Source organism: Suricata suricatta, chromosome 13 (assembly GCF_006229205.1).
Source record: "Suricata suricatta isolate VVHF042 chromosome 13, meerkat_22Aug2017_6uvM2_HiC, whole genome shotgun sequence".
Lineage (NCBI taxonomy): Eukaryota > Metazoa > Chordata > Mammalia > Carnivora > Herpestidae > Suricata > Suricata suricatta.
Window position 1 is genome coordinate 20,136,882 of NC_043712.1, and position 20,834 is coordinate 20,157,715.

At 45.0% G+C, this 20,834-nt stretch overlaps 1 protein-coding gene and 1 long non-coding RNA gene across 3 annotated transcripts in view; one reads left to right on the forward strand and one right to left on the reverse strand.

Annotated features, from left to right (window-relative positions):
• Positions 1-426: 426 nt before the first annotated feature.
• LOC115276759 (allergen Fel d 4-like) lies at positions 427-4,421 on the forward strand. Its single transcript, XM_029920866.1, has 7 exons — positions 427-609; positions 962-1,098; positions 1,826-1,899; positions 2,482-2,592; positions 2,935-3,036; positions 3,202-3,247; positions 4,143-4,421. The coding sequence occupies exons 1-7, from the start codon at positions 520-522 to the stop codon at positions 4,150-4,152; spliced, it is 570 nt and encodes a 189-aa protein (XP_029776726.1). The 5' UTR covers positions 427-519; the 3' UTR covers positions 4,153-4,421.
• Positions 3,802-20,834, reverse strand: part of LOC115276760 — a 41,218-nt gene continuing 24,185 nt past the window's right edge. For both annotated transcript variants that reach the window (XR_003902078.1, XR_003902079.1), the window contains 5 exons: positions 20,596-20,797; positions 20,342-20,516; positions 7,780-7,879; positions 4,848-5,021; positions 3,802-4,289 (listed from right to left, as the gene is read on the reverse strand). This is a non-coding gene — a long non-coding RNA (uncharacterized LOC115276760). The remainder of the gene's footprint in view (positions 4,290-4,847; positions 5,022-7,779; positions 7,880-20,341; positions 20,517-20,595; positions 20,798-20,834) is intronic.

Here is a 20,834-nt window from a genome sequence, read left to right on the forward strand (position 1 = left end):
TCAAACCTATTTTGATCAACTCTGTTTTAATGCTTTCTGAGAGGTATGATCATCTTTGGTAAGACGGTGTCTTTGTTTCTGAAATTGGTAAAATTGAAGTGATGCACCCAGTTCTGCACACCTTGTGAACAGTGGAACATAGATTCCCTACACATTCCCTTTCCAAGTTTTATTCCATTCCTGCCTCACAGAATTGGCTCTCTGATCCCTAAGCCAAATCCACAATTAAATCTGGTTCCCAAAGGCACTTTTTTCCACTATTTTCCTTGAGTATGTGTTTTGAGAAATTTAAGGTCACTAAGTAGATCTAAAAGAGAGGAGATTGCCAAGTTTCAAAAGGGCAAGAACAGTCTTTGGCATCACACCATTTCAGAGTGGGAGGAGGGGAGGTAGCGTCCCGCGGACAGAACACTGGCCCCGGCACAGATATAAGGGCAGAGGCGCTGGGGAGCGGAGCCATCGTCCGGGAGAGACCCGCTCCCAGTGCCTGGAGGGAAGGCGGCGCGAGCTCCCGCCGAGATGAAGCTGCTGCTGCTGTGTGTGGGGCTGAGCCTCGTCTGCGCCCACGCGGAAGGAGACGTTGTGAGAAGCAACATCGATATTTCAAAGGTAGAGGCAGTGGAGTGTAGTAGCTTCTGACCTCGTGGGGTGGTCTGGAGGATTCTAAAGTCAGTGGCCCTACCAGAGGGCAGGGGTTCCTTGATGTATTAGGTAAGAGGGGTGGTTTCAGACCTTCAACTAAGAGCAATTGTACGGTGTTAAAAGGGAACACTTGGCAACCTCTGTTCTCACTTTAGGGACAGTGGAGAGAGCCCTAGATGTAGTGCCGAGTGACCTGAGTTCTGATTCCATCGTCACATCGCCATTATGACTCCTGGCCCACAGGCCAAGTTCAGGGAGACAAGTATTCCTGTGGCGTCCCCTCTCCTCTTTTCTTAATCATTTTACCGATTTATTGCAGATTTCAGGGGAGTGGTATTCCATTCTCGTGGCCTCCGATGCCAGGGAAAAGATAGAAGACGGTGGTAGCATGAGGGTTTTTATCGAACACATCGAAGCCTTGGAAAACTCTTCTCTGCTCTTTGTATTTCATGTACAGTAAGTGTGGTCTTTTCCACTCGGGAGAGGAAGCACGGCAGTCTGAATGTGGTGTCGGGAACGGCGTGTGCGTGAGTGTATGTGTACACACGTGTGCAGGTGTACGCCTACCTCTGGGTTGGTATTCAGAGTGGGAGGGAGTCCATTATCTGACACTGATCCAGGACCTGAAGAGCCTGGGCCTTTTCTAGATTCAAAGATAAGAGTTAAGGCTGAAACAAAACACGAGTAGAGGAAGTAAGGGGTGGAGGGATCAGAATCATAAGTGCTGTGACAGTACAGCATGGATTTGAAGCACAGGATTTGGACTTGACAGCCTCTCTCTCGAATCGCTCTCTTATGTATGAGCAAGAAACTTCCATCTGTTTCCACCCCAAGTTTCCCTTGGGTAAAGAAGATAATTCTCTCTCATGGTTTGGTTTTGCAAGGACATTATGAGGTAATGTTTGGAGAGCACTTATCTGAGAGGCTGGCTGAATGGGGAGCACTGAGCTGATCATCTAGACCGGTGGTGGTAGTAGGACGTAGTGGCAGAGTGACAGGCGTAGAAGTGGTTGACTCATTCTTAAAGTATCACAAAGTAAAATAATGTAAATAGTAGCTCTTTGGAAACTGTACCCCCAAAATGTTCAACAGTGAAGTGGATTCAGAAACCCAAATTATAGGTAGAGTGGGAGGGAGCTGGCGCATCCGTATCTCTTGCACCTCAGCTTGTTCTGTTTTACAGAGAGAATGGAAAGTGTATTCAACTAACTCTGGTTGCTGACCAAACAGAAGAGGATGGTGTGTATAGTGTTGGGTGTAAGTATATTAAAAAGTCTTTCTAAATTCTACTTCCAACTCAAAGAATTTAATAAACCCCACTATCTTCAGGATCTTGACCCATTCCTGATCAATAGCTTATGTACATTATATAATGAGGGGCCATCTAATAGCCAAATCCTGACTCTGGAAGAATCTTGGGTAAAAAAGCCAGGGCCTGGCACATAATACCATCAGATAAAGTAGTTTGCTCATATGTACCTCCAGTAGGAAAAGAAAATTGGCAAAGAAATTAGTGGGACAGCTTCTCATTCCCCCCACCTACTTTCTGATGGTGTCCGGTGCTCGTTGCTCAGGGTGTAGTGTGGGGTATGTAATGCCAGTCAGGCTTATAAAGGATAGAGACACATAGTTGGCAGAGATGGTCAGGGAGGTAGGTGAGTCTCAGGAGGATAGAGTGTAATATCTGTCCTTCAGGACATGCACTTGAATTTGTTCTGTGGTTGAAAACAGGTAAAGGGTTCCCCTTGCTTCCCAGGATCTAACAAGCGCTGGGCAACCAAGTTTTGAGAGCTGGCACATGGTGGCACAAATCTGAGCTGGGTTCTGTTTCCTCCACAGATGACGGACACAATGTATTTAGGATAGTTGAAACGGACTATGGTACTTATATCATATTTTATCTTACGAATTTCAGCAAGAATAAAACATTCCGACTGATAGAGCTCTATGGTAGGTATTTTCATGCTGACACTCATCTCGGGGTGGGGAGGGAGAGGAAGGAAGGGGAGCCTGGAGACAAAGGGGTCCTCCCAGTTTTGATCCTGGACTGTGTCTCCTCTGAAGACAGGTGCTCACCTTTGGTAATCTATCAGGCTCAGTGTTGGGAAAAAGATAAAATCCATCATGCCACCAGAAGCATACCCTAAAACTCAAGACAGGTTATAACCCATCCCCAAGACTTCTGCCTGAGCACCCAGTTAGTGCCGTCCATTTTCCATCCCTCTGGAGCCACCCCCTCACAAGCCTCAGTGCCAAATACGTAAGACACAGAAGTTGTCGCTCTTCCCACAGGCCGAGAACCAGATGTGAGTCCAAAACTAAAGGAACACTTTGTGAAATATTGTCAAGAACATGGGATTGCTAAGGAAAACATGATTGACCTGACCAAAGTTGGTAAGTGTAGTTATTTTCTAGTTTTCTCTTCCTAAATTCTCATGTTGCTGAAGGGGGGTGGCAATACCCCCAATAAAGTCTCCTTGGTCTTAACCTGGAGAATCATCTAGTTTCTCTTTGGGAAATAAACTGGGGTTGGTGTTTGTATGTGTTCTGTCTCTACAGACCGCTGTCTCCAAGCCCGAGGGAGCGAAGGGGCCCAGGCCTCCAGGTTAGTGATCACTGGTGGAAGGGGAGTGGCCCAGGGCTCAGTGCCTTCCAAAAGCATTAGGAGTGTCCACAGAGGACACCAATAATTTGGTGAGGAGAGCTTGAGATGTGGAATTGGAGGAGCTGGGTTCCAGTCTCATTCCTACCGTGAGCTTTTGGACAAATGACCTAAGCAATTACAAACGGAACAATGATGTCTACCCCCCCAGAGTCACCATGTAGACATAATACTGGCAGACGACCTCAGTCATTGATGACATGCTAAAAATCATTAAGACTTAAAATTTGAAATGGAGGAAGAGTTATAGGACATGAGTATGCAAACTCCTATCCGTTTCTGTGTGCGTGGTCTCAGGCCCAGAAGGCCATTTCACCTTCCAGTGTGCAGCAAACATTTCTTCCTTTGATCTCTGTACATCCTTAACTTTTCTTCTGGGAATAGAGCTGTCTGAACTTCCAGTTGTCTTTTCAGCTGGAAGATAAACTAAATTTTCTCATCAGTGTCCTTAGGTTTATTGTGGAACTTCATTCAGATAATGTAGCTTCCATAAAGTAAGCATTTACTAAAAGGTAGCTATGGCTTTGCCATCATCTCTCAATTTATCTAAAATTCTTCAGAACTTTTAGTGCTGAAGATGGGAGAAACAAGCCTAGGATCCTTCATTGCTTCCTTTTTTTTCATAGATTCAGTATGGGGAAGATTGAGATCAGCAAGAGAAAAAAGGGGCGGGGACATTTATTCATTGCCCTCCCTCCCCTATTCTGGCAAACAACAGAAGTTAGAATACAGTTTGAATCTACTTCTTCACCATTTGTCTAACAGAAGTCCTTTTTGCTTCAGTTCAATCCAAGAAATGCTTAATAAGTTTGTGTTCTCTTTTTCACCTGCTTTTTAGTGCTGAGTGAATGCTTCCTCACCTGGGCTCCGAGATCTCCCCTTCCGTGGTCCCCACACCATCTAGTGACCAGAGCAGTGACCCGATTTCCATCATTATCACATATGAAAGCATTCTCTCTGCATCTTCATGATCTTCCTTAATTGTCTAGGAAAAGTCATCAACCAACCAAGAATTAAAGATTTTCTTCAAATTTTGCAACTGCCTTTGCGATACCCAGGATAACTGTGTCATGAATAAGAACTTCCTCTGCCTGGTCAATAAATGATTAGCCTTGCAGTCCCGGGGTTTGTCTTTGTGTGTGTGGGGCCAGCAACAAGCAATGGGGGGACCTCCTTGGCTCTGCCCCCGTAATCCTTCCCTAGCTTCTCAGCGTCTTCCCTGAGTTTCTCCCTCCCCCACAGTCATTCTCTGTCCCCATGAGTGCTGCTTGCCCTTTGCTTTGCCAATCTCTTGGTGGCCTGAGAGGACAAACTTTCCCACAATTTCCCCCATCCTAGAATTTTCTTTTTCAATGGAGTGCTGCTGAGGCCGGTACCAACTCAACATGTTTCAGGACGTGTCCCCATAGTTCAGCTTCTCTGCGTCATCCATCCTACCAGATGGCCAGTGTCCTTCCATACTCTTGGAAAAGCTCCTTCAGTCACCGCTGTTATCTACTCTGAACATAATGAGTGAGGTTCCATTAAGTGTGACAATACCTACCTTCAGCAATCTATGCTTGGTACAGCCAGGCGCCATCAAGGAGGCTCCCATCTTTTGGGAGCTTACAGGCTCTGGGAAAATGGAAATTAAGGATCCTCTTCCCCTTAGAATCCTTCATGCAACCGTGTAAAATTTACACATGGGTGGTGGGGCAGAGCAAGACCTGGATGGGAGCTGTCAAACAAGAAGAATGACTCAGTCATTATGGACATAAGATTAATTAGGGAAGGCTTTATAGGAATGTGACACTCCCCACATCTTACTCTGCCTCTGGGTTGGAAGAATAAGTTAGGTTCAGACTTACTGCTCCAGACTTAAGCATTTGGTCTGGTTGGCTGAGATATGGCAAGGCTTTGTAGAATGTTAACCCATAATGCATGCTAAGATTCCCCTCCCCCTTTTTTTAAATTGGAGTATAGTTGACATACAATGCTATTATTAGTTTCAGGTGTACAACACAGTGATTCACCAAGTCTACCAACATGGAGTAGCCATCTCCCTGGATGCCAGAACTCAAGAAAATCTATGACCCCTCATTTTTAAATGTTAGTACTTAAGGGATAGAAAAGCTGATACCTAGAGGGCCATGGCCTAACATACCCTTAAGAATGCTTAAGACGTTACCAACAATAACAATCAATGCAAGGAGGGCCACAATGATGATTGATGATGGGAGGTGGCTGGGCAGTGCCACATGTCAGCCAAGAGGGAGGCACAAAAGACCCTCTGTTGTTCCCAGGTCAAGATGGCAGCCTGAACTCACACTGAAACCTACTCAGGACATTTTAGCAAGTGAATCGAGAAATGTTAAGAATACTGGAAAGCAAGGAATGAAGATGTCTATAGATCAGAAACAGCAGTCTTTCTGGGAAGGGAAGGGTGAGGAATGATGCTAACAGTGCTGCCAGACAGAGCAGCACGGTCCTCTTGGGTTCTGAGTACAGAGCCCAGTCATGCAGAGTTGGGAGCAAGCGTCACAATGACCAGTGGGGTCAGAGAGAAGCTGACTGCCTGTGGCGGCAAAGGAGACACCACCACCCATTTAAGAAAAACAAAAAACAGCCCCTGCTGTTCTGGAACCAGCCTGACTCCCAGAGCTGGGCTTTAGTGTTAACACCAGCTGGCCTGATGCTCACAGCTAGACCGAAACATAAACAATATCATAAAACATTCACCTCAGACAAGGTTACTCTGTGAGCATAAAAACAAGGTCATTGTGTGATTCACAAACATGCCCCTCTATTTGCTAAAATGAGTGAATTCTACTTTATCCTTATGCTCATCTCTACTCCTTATTGATAAGACTTACTAAGATAACCAATCAGACTTGCCCCTTGGGAAGCACCCAATCTAGAGCTTTCCCCAGATCTTCCCCAAACCCTGTAGTAGGTTCTTCCTAACACGCTCTTACCGAGACACTCATGGCTCCCCATGCGGAGCATTCTTCCTCGCTGCAGTAATAAACCCAATGTTCAACTCTGGGTATGTTCCTGGTGGTCTTTGGTTGAAGAGTGTTAACCTTTTTAGGACTAGGACCCGGGCCCACTCCATGCATGTGCTGCTGGAGTTCTGGGAAGCACCGAGCTAAATCACAAACGCAGCGTCTTGTTTAATGCTGTGTGTCCTGAAAGGGCGAGGAGGCAGGATCCATTGAAGGAGTTTGGCCTGAGCAACTGAAAGGACAGAACTGCCATTTTCTCCAGTCGGCTAGAGGATCCAGTTCAGTGGGAAAGGATAAATATCTCCGTTTTGGACACTTCATTAGTTTATGTAGCTTGCTTGCTATAACAAGGGGGTGGGGGAAGGACCCTACCATAATCCAGTGTGGTTTCATGAAGACAGAATTAGTTTCACTTTCCCGTGAACAATCTGAAGGAGCATTCCATGCCAGCTGGCAATTCTGTCAGTCTGTCTTGTTTCTCCAACCCTAGGACATTGTCCTCATCTGTGTGCTTAAGCTGAGTTGGCAAGAAGGGAAGAGAGAGTGTGGTGGAAACATGGTCTTGTGCTCGCTGTCCTCTGTGGCCCCGGCTCTGGGAGGTTCTTCCTTGTCCACTGTAACCCCCCAGCAACACCCACTTTCTGCTTGTAAAGGTTTGGAGGATTATTTTGAGGATTAAAAAGTCACATGTTTTTTTTGCCACAGGCCAGACCTCAATTTCTTTTGGCAATGCAAATTCTTCAAAGACTTAGTAGGGTTCTGAGGCACTTGGCTCTTGACTTCCCCTGTACAGACAACCAGCTCCCAAAAATCTTATTTGGGAATCGATTTAAGCCTGGAAATGCTGAGATTTTCTAGATTGGCATTTATGCCCTGCCCACCTCATCTCCTTTTCTAAATTTATTTTAATGTTTTTTAAATTTATTTTTGAGAGACAGAGACAGCATGAGCTGGGGAGGGTCAGAGAGAGGGAGACACAGAATCTGAAACAGGCTCCAGGCTCTAAACTAGCTGCCAGCACAGAGCCCGACATGGGGCCCAAACCCACAAACTGTGAGATCATGACCTGAGCCGAAGCCAGACGCTTAACTGACTGAGCTACCCAGGCGCCCCTCCTTTTCTAAATTTAAAGGTGCCTACTTTGAGACCATCTGCAACAACAGATTTGGGTGTGGTGGGCCCTTTACCCCTGGTTTGCCAGCTGGGTCGCAGCCTGCAAAGCGTTACATCCCACTGAGACTAGATTTCCATTTCGCAGCTGCTACTTACACCTGCTTTGCTTTGAAGTGAAGCAGCAGCAACCCTTGCTGAGATTCTGCTAACAAGCTCCCAGGGACGCCAACGCTGTGCTACCTCGGGAGAGGGGTGACACAGGCAACATGAAATTATTCATCTTACCTTCTTCATTACCTCTATTCTTGGATTATTTTGCTCCACCTGGGTACTGGAAACTCCTACCTGTATTTCCCAATTCATGTAAGGTGTTCTCACCTGTGAGTGGTTGCTAAGATAGGGGTTTCTGTTGGGGCAAGAGATGAGGGTCCACACCGTCTACTCCACCATCTTGGTGATGTCAACCCAGATTGTTTCACTGAAAAGGCAGAGAAAGACATCAAATTTTCAAACCTGTCTTAAAATTTTCTGGAATATCAAATAGAATCAGGCATTATGTGAAAGTTATGGTGGAATCAGCCAGCACTGGGAGCTAGCTATTCCTTCTTGGTGAACTTGGGTCAGGAACTGGAAGGAAGGCCAATTCCCCCTGGGAATCTCCCACCATGATACTTAAATTCTTGGCTGTTTTTATTCGTTTCTTATCACCCTACTGTCACCTCACTGCCCATCAAAACATTCTTGGATCTGAAACCAAATTGAACTGATTAAAGGAAAGGAAATAAATCTATTGCAAAGGTCACAGAATATTTCAAATGCAGGCAAGTGTGAACTAAGGCTATTCAGTAGATCATATGTGCCACGTTTCCTTCCAAGAGTTAAAAGTATATGCAAGGAAACTCTGCTTGTGCACCAAAATGCAGTGAGAAAACTCTTCTTTGGCATTCAGCTGGACAGGAGAAATGGATTTTCCATTTCACTGTGACAAATCACTACAAATTTAGTGGCTTCAAAACAGCACAAGTTTTGGAGGTCAGAAGACAGACACAGGGCTCGCTGGGCCAAAACCAAGTGAGCCGCAAGTCTGTCAATTCATTCAGATCATTATCTATGTCCTTTCTTAGAATTTACAATTTTTCTCCTTAGTAATTTTTTTAATGTTTATTTTTGAGAAAGAGTGAGTAGGGGAGGGACAGGAAGAGGAAGACCGAGGATCTGCAGCAGGCTCTGTGCTGGCCGCAGAGAGCCCTATGTGGGGCTTGAACTCACAGTCTGATCATGACCTGAGCTGAAGTCAGATGCTTAACCAACTAAGCCACCCAGGTGCCCCTTAATAACTTTCTTGTGTGTACTTGGTTGTTGACTCCTATATACCTTCACTGTTCGTTTTGTTTTCTGGGATTTTTAACCATTAGTTATTACCATGAGTTTTTGTTGGTATACAGAAGTGTTGATTTTTGTAAGTTGATCTCTTTAGCAAACTTGATGACACTTTTTAATTAGTTACCATTAAATCAGTTCTGATACTCTACGGATTCTGTTGGTTTTATAGATGTATGGGCATATTATTTGCAAATACATGATAATGTAGGTCTTCCAACCCTTACACATCGTTTTCTCCCTGTGTCAGCCAGAACCTCAGGAATACTTTAAACACTGAAACCATGCTTCCTATACCAGGTTGGCTGCTTTGCCAACCATACCCCACAGGCCAGACCCTTCCCTCTGCTTGTTTTCGGATAGCCCATGAGCCAAGAACATTTCCAATCCATGTGATATTAGGGACACTTATTTTCAACCACAATTAAGCAAAATATTATTCCCTTTGAGTCCATTCTTCTAGTAGACCTATATTAAAAATAAATTGCGCAAGATATTTTAAATGTCAAATATATGAAGATGTATTTTCTGTGTTCTATTCGTACCTACATAATATTTTTGACTTTATGTCTTGGCCTGCAAAGTGTAAAATATTTACTACGTGGTCTTTTAGAGAAAGAAGTTTGCTGGCCTTTTCTATACGTGGCCTCTCCCCTGTTATGTACTATAGTTATTTGTGCTACATTCCCCCCAAATAAACAGGTTTGTCAACCTGAACCCCCCAGAGTGCTTTCAGTAAAATGGGCATTCAGTTATACATGATTGTGGGATTGCGGAAATATTTACAAGCTGTCCTGTTACTGCTCTTCTTCAAATGTCATGATGTACTTAAACCTGAATGGAGGAAATTTAGATAAATGTCAAATAAACTCTCAGAGTAAATATCAAACCAGGACACCCTGAGGTTATTTTGCGATTTCAAGGACAAGGGTGAAGATTCCAAATCTCTGATCTTGGCTTCGAGGACTCTGTCATTTGATTCTCCTGTCCTGGGACAGAACTTTAGTTGAAGCTGTGTGCTCCTGGAAGCAAGCCCATCAAAATACTAGCTGCTGTTCTTAAAAATTAGCATTTTAGAAACACCGTTCTGTTGGTTTCAAAAAATTTGCGATGGATATGTTTTGGTTACTAGAATAATAGACAATTACTGGCTAACCTATTGGTAAAGACAGACCAAGCACTAGAGTGCCAGATTGTTCAGGAGAGCCTGGCCGGGGATAGAAAATGATTCCCAGTCAGCAGCGTAGACGATTAGCCAGCCACCAGGTTCCCACAGCCTAACACTGCTACCTTCCATGCTCCATGTTTTTGTCAAGACTGAACTAGTTATGCACACAATTTTTTGCATTTTCTAGAAGTATATGTCAAAGCTGTCACCAGTGTGCATATTTCTTTTGTTGTTCTGGCTAATTTCAGCTGCCATAATTAATTTGAGGCTCATTTTGTGCTCATTGGTAGTCTGTTCCTTTTTATTGCTGAATAGGGTCCTGTTTTACAATATACTGATTTTCTAGCCCTTCATCTGTTAGTGGACACTTGGCTATTATAAAATCAAGCACAATAAACATTCATGTTTGAGTATTTATGGATACTTCTTTTGGGTCATACCTGGGAGCAGAATAGCTGGGCCATATGCTAGGTGTGTATTTAAGTTTTGTTTTTTGTTTTTTGTTTTTAAGAAATTGACAAACTCTAGAGTGGCTACATCGTTTTATGTTTCCATCAGCAGTGTAGGAGATTTCCAGTTCTTTCATATCCTCACCAACACCTGGGATTTTAATATTTTTGAGACACACACAGACACAGACAGAACACTAGTGGGGAAGGAGCAGAGCGAGAGAGGGAGACACAGAATCCAAAGCAGGCTCCAGGCTCTGAGCTGCTAGCACAGAGCCCGATGCAGGGCTCAAGCTCACAAACCATGAGATTATAACCTGAGCTGAAGTCAGACACTTAACTAGGCCACCCAGTCACCCTCACTTGGTACTTTAAATAGGAAAAATGATAATGTGTTACACAGAACCCCAAACTTCCCAACATTCCCCAGAATCCAAGGAAAACATGGTAAGTACTTACATGGAAATTAAGCCAGTAACCAAAGGATTAACTGGTGTACTTAGCACCTATGCAGCTTATTACTCTGACCCCCCTTTTTTTTTCCCCTTTGCCTTCAAATATCCCTGACTTCAGGAAAGAGTATCCAATGGAAAAAAAGATGATCCTTTAGCAAATGGTGCTGGAAGAGCTGGACAGCAAGATGAAGGGGAGTGAACCTGGACCACTCTTACACCACACACAAAAATAAACCCAAAATGGATGAAAGACTTCAGTGTGAGACAGGAAACCATTAAAACTCTAGAGAACACAGGTAACATCTTGGCTGCAGCAACTTCTTACCCCACATTGTCTGAAGGGAAGGAAAATAAAAGCAAAAATGAACTATTGGGACCTCATCAAGATAAAAGGCTTCTGCACAGCAAAGGAAACAACCAGGAAAACAAAAGGCAACCGACAGGATGGGAGAAGATATTTGCCAATGACCTATCAGATAAAGTTAGTATTCAGAATCTAAAGAATTTACCAAACTCAACACCTAAAAAACCAATAATCCAGTGAAGAAACGGGCAGAAGACATGAATAGATATTTTTCCAAAGAAGACATCCAGATGGCCAACAGACACATGAAAAGATGCTCAACGTCACTCATCATCAGGGAAATACAAGTCAAATCCACATTGGGGTTCCTCAAAAAATTAAAAATAGAATTACCCTACAGCCCAGCAACAGTGCCACGAGGAATTTATCTAAAGGATACAGGAGTGCTGATTCATAGGGGCACGTGTACCCCAATGTTTATTGCAGTGTTATCAACAATAGCCAAGTATGGAATGGAGCCCAAATGTCCATCAACTGATGAATGGATAAAGATATGGTACACCCACACACAATGGAGTATTAGGCAATCAAAGAGAATGAAATCTTGCCATTTGCAAACCATGTGGATGGAACTAGAGTATTATGCGAAGCAAAATTAGTCTGAAAGACAAATACACGACTTCACGCATAATGTGGAATTTAAGATACAAAACAGATGAATATAAGGGAGGAAGCAAAAACAATATGAAAACAAGGAAGGGGACAAAACAAGAGACTCTTGAATACAGAGAACAAACAGGCGTTGCTGGAGGGGTTGTGGATAGGGGGACGGGCTAAATGGGTAAATGGCATTAAGGAAGACACCTGCTAGGAGGAGCACCTGGTGTTGTATGTAGGGGATGAGTCACTGGAATCTACTGAAATCATTTTGGCACTCTATGCTAACTTGTATGTAAATTAGGAAGAGAGGAGCACCTGGGTAGCTCAGGAACTTGATTCAAGTAGAACTCCAGGGGGAAGAAAAACCCAGTTTTGTTCATGTAACTCTGGTATACCAGATGCAGTATGAAGTCCTGGTGAACACCAAGGACATGACACATGTAATATGCATTAAGATTTGTAGAAAAGGACATGGTTAAGAGAACCATGTTATCATCAGAAAGGATAGGTACAAACAAAGCACAGATTTACTGGTAGAATTCTATATCCAGAGGACTCAGACATTACCTGCATTAGAAACCTTGGTCTCCATCTTCAAGATGCTTCAGCCTTCTCAGGCCACTCTCTGGATGTATTTACCATCAGTTTTAAGCTTAAAATTTCCAGCAACATTCTTACGGCTTCAAAGTATGGTTCATGAATACATCTCTAAGATGTTTGGAGAAAGTGTTAAGAGAATAGCACAATTAGCCATATGGTCCATATGGTTGCTTCTGTTTACAAGACTACTGCTAGGACTCCCAGTTAAACATGGTAACTTGGGCATAGGGTTGCCTGTGTTCCCTCCTGAAACCCCACTACACTGAACTTAGATGTTTAAGGAGGAAGGAGTGGAGGCAGAATCCCTTAAAAAACAAAGGGTGAAAGAGGAAGTAATAAAGAGCTAAGACAGATTTGGGAGTTTGAAAGCGGATCATCAAAGGCTGTTAGCAAACCAGAGAAAGTGGGAATGCAGCATCAGCTGGGGAAGAGAAAGCCAAGAGGAATCAAGATCTTCCATGCAGCACTCAGGAAAGGCTCCAGCCAGGGCCAAAAGGAACTTCTGGTGAGATGGATCCCAAATGCCCTACGGCATCACTCCTGCGGCAAGCTGAGAGAGGAGAGAGTCCAGATTGGTACCAGGGGAAGAATAGTAGAGGCAGTGAGGAGTAGAAAGTTTTTGGATGTATTTTGAAAGACAGCCAATAATATTTCCTGATGGATGGGACATTTAGGAAGAGAAAAAGAATGACCTCTTAGGTTTTTGCCCAAGCAACAGGAAAAGTGGAGTCAAAAGAAAATTACAGAAGTTACAAGTTTGAGACTAGGAGTTCACATATAGACATGTTAAGTTTGAGATGCCTATTGGACAACCACGTTGCAATGATGAGCCATTATCTGTTATCAGTGGTCAAGAAACTAACATGCCTTCTACCCTTCTGTCTTCCCAGTCTGTTTGTCACCCAGGCACGTGAAAGGACAACCCAGATGTAAGTGGTCACAACACGTATATAAATGCTATTGAAGACTGGCTACTTCCCTCCCTAAACACCATCTACTCCTCATATCTATGTGGTCTTGGCTTCTGCCAAGTTTTCCTATGAAAAATCATAATGGTTCACTGACTGGCATAATTAAGCCAACAGGAGCCAAGACTAGATCCGTTCAGTCTGTATTCTAAGCAACAAAATCGGAATCTGTGATGTTTGTCCTCAGCTATACCCCCAGGGTTCCGGCTGAACCAAGCCCCTGAAGCCCAGTCTGGCTCTGTGACTTGCCTGCTGCCTCCCTCAACGACCAGTTGCCCCAGCATACGTTTCATGTCATTTGGACAGCAGGCGATGCCCACAAGGAGTGTGTGCTTTTAAAAGGCTGCCGGGAGGCCTGGTGCCGGGACTCGGCCACGGATGAGCAGCTCCTCAGGTGCTAGCTGTCGGTGGGGAAGTCCACAGTGCTGCAGTCTGAACTTGAATCCTGTAAGGAGCTGCAGGAGCTGGAACCAGAGAATAAGTGGTGCCTGCTGATGCAGTCACTGGATCCTCTGCTGTATGAGAAAGACACTCCAGTACTTCCAGACCCTCAAGGCTGTGGACCTGATGTGGGCTGCATACTTGGATGAACTACACAGCAAGTTCTTGCTGGAGAACAGCATGCTCAAGATGGAGTATGCTAAGGTGCGCGTGCTGCACCTGGGTCACAAGGATCTGATGGTACTCTGCTATCTGGAACAGCTGCTCTTGGTCACTCATCTTGACCTGTCACACAATCGTCTCCGAGCCCTTCAGGCCAATGATCATGCCATAGAGTCCCTGGACGGTGTCATCAACCTGCCCCGACTACAGGAGCTCTCACTGTGCAACAACCACCTCCAGCAGCCCACCGCTTAGACCAGTGGCTCTTCCCTTAGGTTTCTGTACCAACTAAAGCATTAATCCACAGGGATCAGGATGTAAGAACAATTGCATAGTTACCTTGGCCCCCAAGGGGTAATTCATCTATAACAACCCAAGCCAGAGAATTAAGGCTGCCCTGGCTGCCCACTAGGACCAAGGTGGTATTTCTTTAAACCCTTCCAGGTGGTCTCTTCAGGTGTAAACCACTGTGTTTTTGGAGAGAGAAAAACTTATATAAAACTCCCACATAAGCCATACAATCCCAGAAGAGATTAAAGCATCCTTGGAAAGAGTTTAGTTTTGGAAGGTCCTCTGAACTGGGATCTACATTCCGCAGAAAGTACAGGTTGACAGTAGCTTCAACATGGCCGCCTAGCTAACTAGTAAGCCTTTGAGTCTCCGGCTCACCCATTTGGAAAGTCTGAAGACAGTTTAGTTTGTCCCAGCACTTAGCTGGGTCACATCTATCTACTTCATAGAATGGTCAGAGACGTCTGGTCAAGGAGGGCACATTCAGCAGGTAAATTTCTTTCACCCATTTGGGAGAGCGATACCGTGAGCCTTCCCCTACAGCACATGCCCTTCCTCGCGCCCTCCCCCCCCAGAGCTGCTTTGTTGCCCCTCCCCCCCATTCTGTCCCATGCCAGTGTCTATAACCACTTTTTATCCAGTCATCCCATACTCATACTCAAGCTTTTCATCTGTAAGAATCAGGCGAAAAACAGACCTTTTTATAAAACTTGAGTCTTAAGTTGGAATCCCCTAGGCATCCCCTTCAGTGAATGGGGCAGATGAGCAAGCTGAAGTCAGGGCAGATAGGCCCCAACTGCACAGGTCGGGGTGGGGTGGTCAAAGACCTGCTGAAATCCATCAGTAAAGCAGGGGAAGGAGAAACCTCCCTTATGATCTGGCCATCCCCACTGGGGGACAGGCAGGTCAGCTTATGGCTCAAGGCACAGGCTGGCATGCAACAGTAGCCTCTGCATCAAGAGCAGAGTTACGTTCAGTCAACCAGCTGATCCTAGTAGGTCTCAGAACTGGCTTATGCCTCAGGCATCTATCTGGGCGATCCAGACAGGTCCATCAGCAAGCCTAGCATCTTTGATGGTTCTACTTGGAGAGGCGTACAGACTTCCCAAACAGCTAGGCCACTGGCAACAGCCCACGAGTCTGAATTTTGCCTGATGAATGGTGTGACCACATCCACTTCTAGCTCTGCAGGGCTGGCTATGCCAGTGCAGTGGACACTACCAGGTTAACTTCTCCAAAACCTCATTAAGCCAGTGTGTGATGAAGGTGGCAGAGGATGGCATCACTGGGCCAGGGTCTTTGGCTCCAGATGGGGAGGAAGGGGGTTGTGGGCAGTAAATGAAGTTTCCATAAGGGGTTGTGTGCTTTCCCCCACCCCCAAACAAGATACTGCTGGGGTCAGGACAGCTGTGTTTGAATAGATCATTTCTTGACAACTTTTTGGGCTTTTTCTCCCTCCATAGTCCTGGATTCCAAGCTGACCAACTCCAAAATGGCAATTTGGGAACTGAGCATCACAAGGCCTTCAGAGACCAGTCATTTCACTCACTAAGCTCAGCAAGTGAAGAGAAGCTTTCCAAAAGGGGTCTATTTGGTGGCCCTTCTGATGTGGCCACAAGTCCAAAACCCCAAGGGCAACTCCAGGTAAAATCTGTCTTCCCTTTGCTAAAGAGACTCCAATCTTCAGAGTCAAACTTCTTAATGCTTAAAGAATCTAAGGTATCCGGGGTCCTTTTTGTGGGGGTAGGAGGTAAGAGTTAAGGGGGAAAGGTGCTATCTTTGTCCTGAGTGCCAGAGAGATTGAAGGTCCTGAACCTACCAATATAGACAGAAGTTGTACTTGGCATCCATCTCCCCGGGTTTTTTCAGGTTTGTCAAGCATGCCTGCTGACAGAAGTGTGCTAACACTGGTCAGGGCCATGGAGACAGAGGCTTCTGACTGACAACCAACAAGACATCTATGTAGTGAGAACTTTGGACATCAGAGGGTAGAGGCTCACATGCTGAATTCTGACCCTCATACTGGTGGTAAGTGGCAGTGGAGTTAGTCCTACTAGCCCTTCTCTAGATAGAGCTCTTCCCTTAGTGGGCTAATCCTGTCTGGGACGGGGAAGGCAAGCAGATAACCATTCCTACAGGATGCAGCAAAAGTGGTTCTAAGAGGGAAATTCATAGCAATACAGGCCTACTTCAAGAAAGTCTCAACCTAACTTTACACCTATCACCTAAAGAGCTAGAAAAAAACCCCCAAAAAACCAAGAAACTACAGGCCAGTATTTCACAAGTAGATGCAAAAAATCCTCAAAATTTAAGCAAACCAAACCCAACAAAACATTAAAAAAAATCCTACAGCATGATCAAGTGGGATTTATTCCTAGACACAGACTGGTTCAATTTTCACATATCAACATATCACATCAGTAAGACAAAGATAGCAGCCACATGATCATTCAATAGATGCAGAAGACACTTGACAAAGTAGAACATGCTTTCATGTTAAAAATTCTGCAAAGTTTAGAGAAAACCTACCTCAACATAATGAAAGCCATGTGTGAAAAACTCACAGTGAACATCATACTCCATGGTGAAAAACTGCTTCTCTTCTAGGGTCAGGAACAAGACAAGGACGTCCACTCCTATTTAACATAGTGCTGGAAGTTCTAGCCACAGCAATCAGGCAACATAAATAAAACACATCCAGATGAGCAAGGAAGAAGTAGAACTATTTGTAGATAACACATTATATGTAGAAAATCCTGAAGTCTCCACCAAAAAACTATTAGAATTGATTATTATATCCTGCAAAGTCACAGGATATAAAATCAGTATGGGGACACCTGGCTGACTCAGTAGTGCATGCAACTCTTGATCTTGGGGTGGTGAATTGGAACCCCGTATTAGGAGTTTAAAGAAAACAAATTTTTTTTTTAAATCAGCATACAGAAATCCGTTGCATTCCTCTCTACCAATGAGGCAGCAGAAAGTAAAAGCAAGCAAAGAATCCCATTCATGGGGTGCTTGAATGGCTCAGTTAAGCATCCTACTTCCGCTCAGGTCACGATCTCACAGCACAGGAGTTTGAGCCTTGCGTTGGACTCTGTTCTGACAGCCCAGGGCCTGCAGCCTGCTTCAGATTCTGTGTCTCTTCTCTGCCCCTCCCACACTCATACACTCAAAAATAAATGTTGAGAATTGTAAAATAATAAGTAAAAAAAGAAAAAAAAAAAGCCATCTTTTGCACCAAAAGACAGTAAAATATCCAAGAATAAACTTAACCAAAGAGGCAACCAAAATAAGTTCAAGATGCAAAGAAATGTAAAGTCATTCCAAGCTCAGGAGTTGGAACAAATATCCTTAAGATGTCTATACTACACAAAGTAATATGCAGATTTAATACAATCTCTGTCAAAAAAAAATACCAATAGCATTTTCCCCCACAAACTAGAACAATCCTGAAAGGTATACAGAACACGAAAATCTGTATGGAACCCTAAAAAGACCTCAAATAGCCAAAGCAATCTTGAAAAAAGCTATACTGGAGGTATCACAATTCTAGATTTCAAGTTATATATTATAAAGCAGTAATATTTGAAACAGAATGGAACTGGCACAAAAATACACATAGGTCAATGGAATAGAACAGAAAACCCAGAAATAAACCCAGAATTAACTATGTGGGGTTTATTGTTTGTTTTAGTATTTTTGGGAGAGAGGAAGGAGGAGGGAGGGACGACGGAGGGAGGGACGACGGAGGGAGGGACGACGGAGGGAGGGACGACGGAGGGAGGGACGACGGAGGGAGGGACGACGGAGGGAGGGACGACGGAGGGAGGGACGACGGAGGGAGGGACGGAGAAAATCCAAAACAGGCTCCAGGCTCTGAGCTGTCAGCACAGAACCTGATGCGGGGCTCGAACCCACAAACTGGGATCAGGACCTGAGCTGAAATTGGACGCTTAACCCACTGAGCCACCCAGGCGCCCCAATTGATCTTTAATAAGGAGGGACGAACATACAATGAGAAAGTCTCTTCAACAAATGGTGCTAGGACAACTGGACAGCTACATGAACAATAAACTGGACCACTCTTTCACCATACACAAAAACTCAAAAACGGATTAAAGACCTAAAACCTCGAGAGCACAGGCAGTTAATTTGACATCAGCCACAGCAATGTTTTTATAGATCTGTCTTCTGAGGTAACAAAAACAAAAGCAAAATGCTACAACACAGCTATCGGGACTACATCAAAACAACAAGTTGCTGCGCAGCAAAGGAATGGGAGAAGATATTTGCAAATGACATATCCAAAGAGGGTTAGCACCAAAAATATGAACAGCTACAACTGAACACCCCAAAAATAGTCCAATTTTAAAAATGGGGCAGGTGTCAGACCGTTCTCCAGAGACAACATACAGATGGCCAACGGGCACATGAAAACATGTTCAACATGACTCATCTGGGAAATGCAAATCAAAACTACAATGAGATATCACGCTGCTATCAGGATGGCAAAACAAAAAGCAAAAACAAAACAAAAACCACCAAGTGTTAGCAAGGATGTGGAGACAAAGGAACAACCGTGTACTATAGGTGAAATACAGACTGGTGTAACCACTCTAGAACCCCTCTGTATGGCGCTTTCTCAAAAAGTTAAAAATTGAACTAGCTTAACATCTGGTAATTGCACCACTGGTTATTTACCCAAAGAATACAAACACACGAATTCAAAGGAACACATGTGCTCCCATGTTTATTGCAGCATTATTTACAAGAGCAAGATATGGAAGCTGTCCAAGTGTCCATTGATAAAGATGTGGTATATATACATTATATGTGTATATATATATATGAATGTGTATATTATTCAGCCAAAAGAATGAAATCTTGCCATTTGTAACATGGATAGAGCTACATTGTACAGAGCACAATGCTAACTGAGGTTAAGTCAGAGGAAGACAAATATCAGATGATCTCACGCACATGGTTACGGGGGGGGGGGGGGGGGGGGGGGGGGGGGGGGGGGGGGGGGGGGGGGGGGGGGGGGGGATGGGTCCGATAAGGGGACTAAGCAGTACACTTATGAATAAAATAAGATGAAGTTTAAGAAGAACTCCTACAGTCAGATGTCGGCACAACAAAGCATATGGGGTCAGCCCAAAGGACTCCATGCACAAGATCACACTGGTTTTTCTCCCCACCGTGACCTTGAACCCCATCCAGGCATCCCTTCTTACCCATGACCAAGTAGGATGGAGACTTCGGGGCCTTTGTCCAACAGAGCCACCGCCCTGCCCCCACCCAGTGTTCCTTAGCATACGTGGCTTTTTCCTTAAAGTGGCTGGTGGGAGGGATGCAGAACGGCTGAAACTGAGCAGCTCTGTACCAGTAAGCGAGATACATGCACTGTTTCCAGCAGCCCATCCTCTGCTCCCAGCCTCTCCCAGTGCAAGAGCGGGCAACCACCAAAAGCATTCTTCGGGCTTCAGGTTTCAATCCCGCCTTGCACCGTTCAGTCTCATTCACAGATAGAACAGAGGGAGACTCTTCACTTACACCACCTGGGCAAGAGCACCTGCTACCAGATCCCAGGGGACCTGCTTCTCCCATCCCCCAACCCAGCCTGCAAAGGGGCTGTCCTTCGTTTCCCAGAAAGCCACATTTTCAGCATCCCACACTCATTATCAAAATGATTAAGAACCTTCGAGGGTCTGAGATTCTATCTTACTCGCCAGCTAAGGCAGAGGCCTGCTAACATTCTACATGTTCCCGGCAGACGGCAGCAGCTTCACGTTGGCAGGAGTCCCTTTGACCCCCAAGCCCCTCCGGCAGCAACATAGAACAGGCTCAGGTTGATGCTATGCATCGAGTGACTGTCACAGCTGAGGCACCTTCAGCTGTAAGAGGCTGCCAACAAAAGGTCTGATTTCAGCCACCCATCAGAAGTATTCAGGCAGAAACCAGCTTTGTTTATCAAGGACTTAAAAATGGAATTCCAGCAAGATAAGATCGCCACACTCTAGGGACCGGTGCCTACCAGTCAGTTCCTACTCGTCTCCCACCTGATGCCACATCCTCCACCACCAGCCCGCAGCTTGGGTCGGGCTGAAATCCAGAGCCCCGTTTGTTCTCCACTCGCTCTGTGCTGTGGTTCTGACAACACGGCCTCCTCCTTGTAGAGAAAAAGCCTATTTTTTTTTCTTTGTCTCTTGACTTGCTCAGTGCTGTGCGTGGAACCTGGGGAAGCAAACGTCCATCACACAAGTGACACCCCTTCCCCAGGGGGTGTCCTCCTGGGAGGAGCCGAGGGACCCACCTTGTCCTGAGAGGAGTGTGCTCTGCCCGCCCTCTCTACATGAAGATTACTTAATGGTCGTCGTCGGGGTGCTGGTCCCCATTAGCATTAGTTTCCTCAATCCAGGTTTGGGGACTTTGAAGTCTGGGGTCTGTCAGGAAAGTCTGCCGGTTTGGTGAGAAGAAGGTCCCAGGGGCCTGGGATTTGGGCTGGCAGAGGGGGCCTGGGGGATACAAAGAAGTCCGAGTTTTAAGTGAGGT

Bases quoted from the DNA above. Each gene is read 5' to 3' on its own strand.
- LOC115276759 (XM_029920866.1), top strand. From the start codon at position 520: ATGAAGCTGCTGCTGCTGTGTGTGGGGCTGAGCCTCGTCTGCGCCCAC. The intron at 610-961 runs GTAGAGGCAGTG...GATTTATTGCAG, and splicing joins GCAACATCGATATTTCAAAG to ATTTCAGGGGAGTGGTATTC. The intron at 3,037-3,201 runs GTAAGTGTAGTT...CTGTCTCTACAG, and splicing joins GATTGACCTGACCAAAGTTG to ACCGCTGTCTCCAAGCCCGA.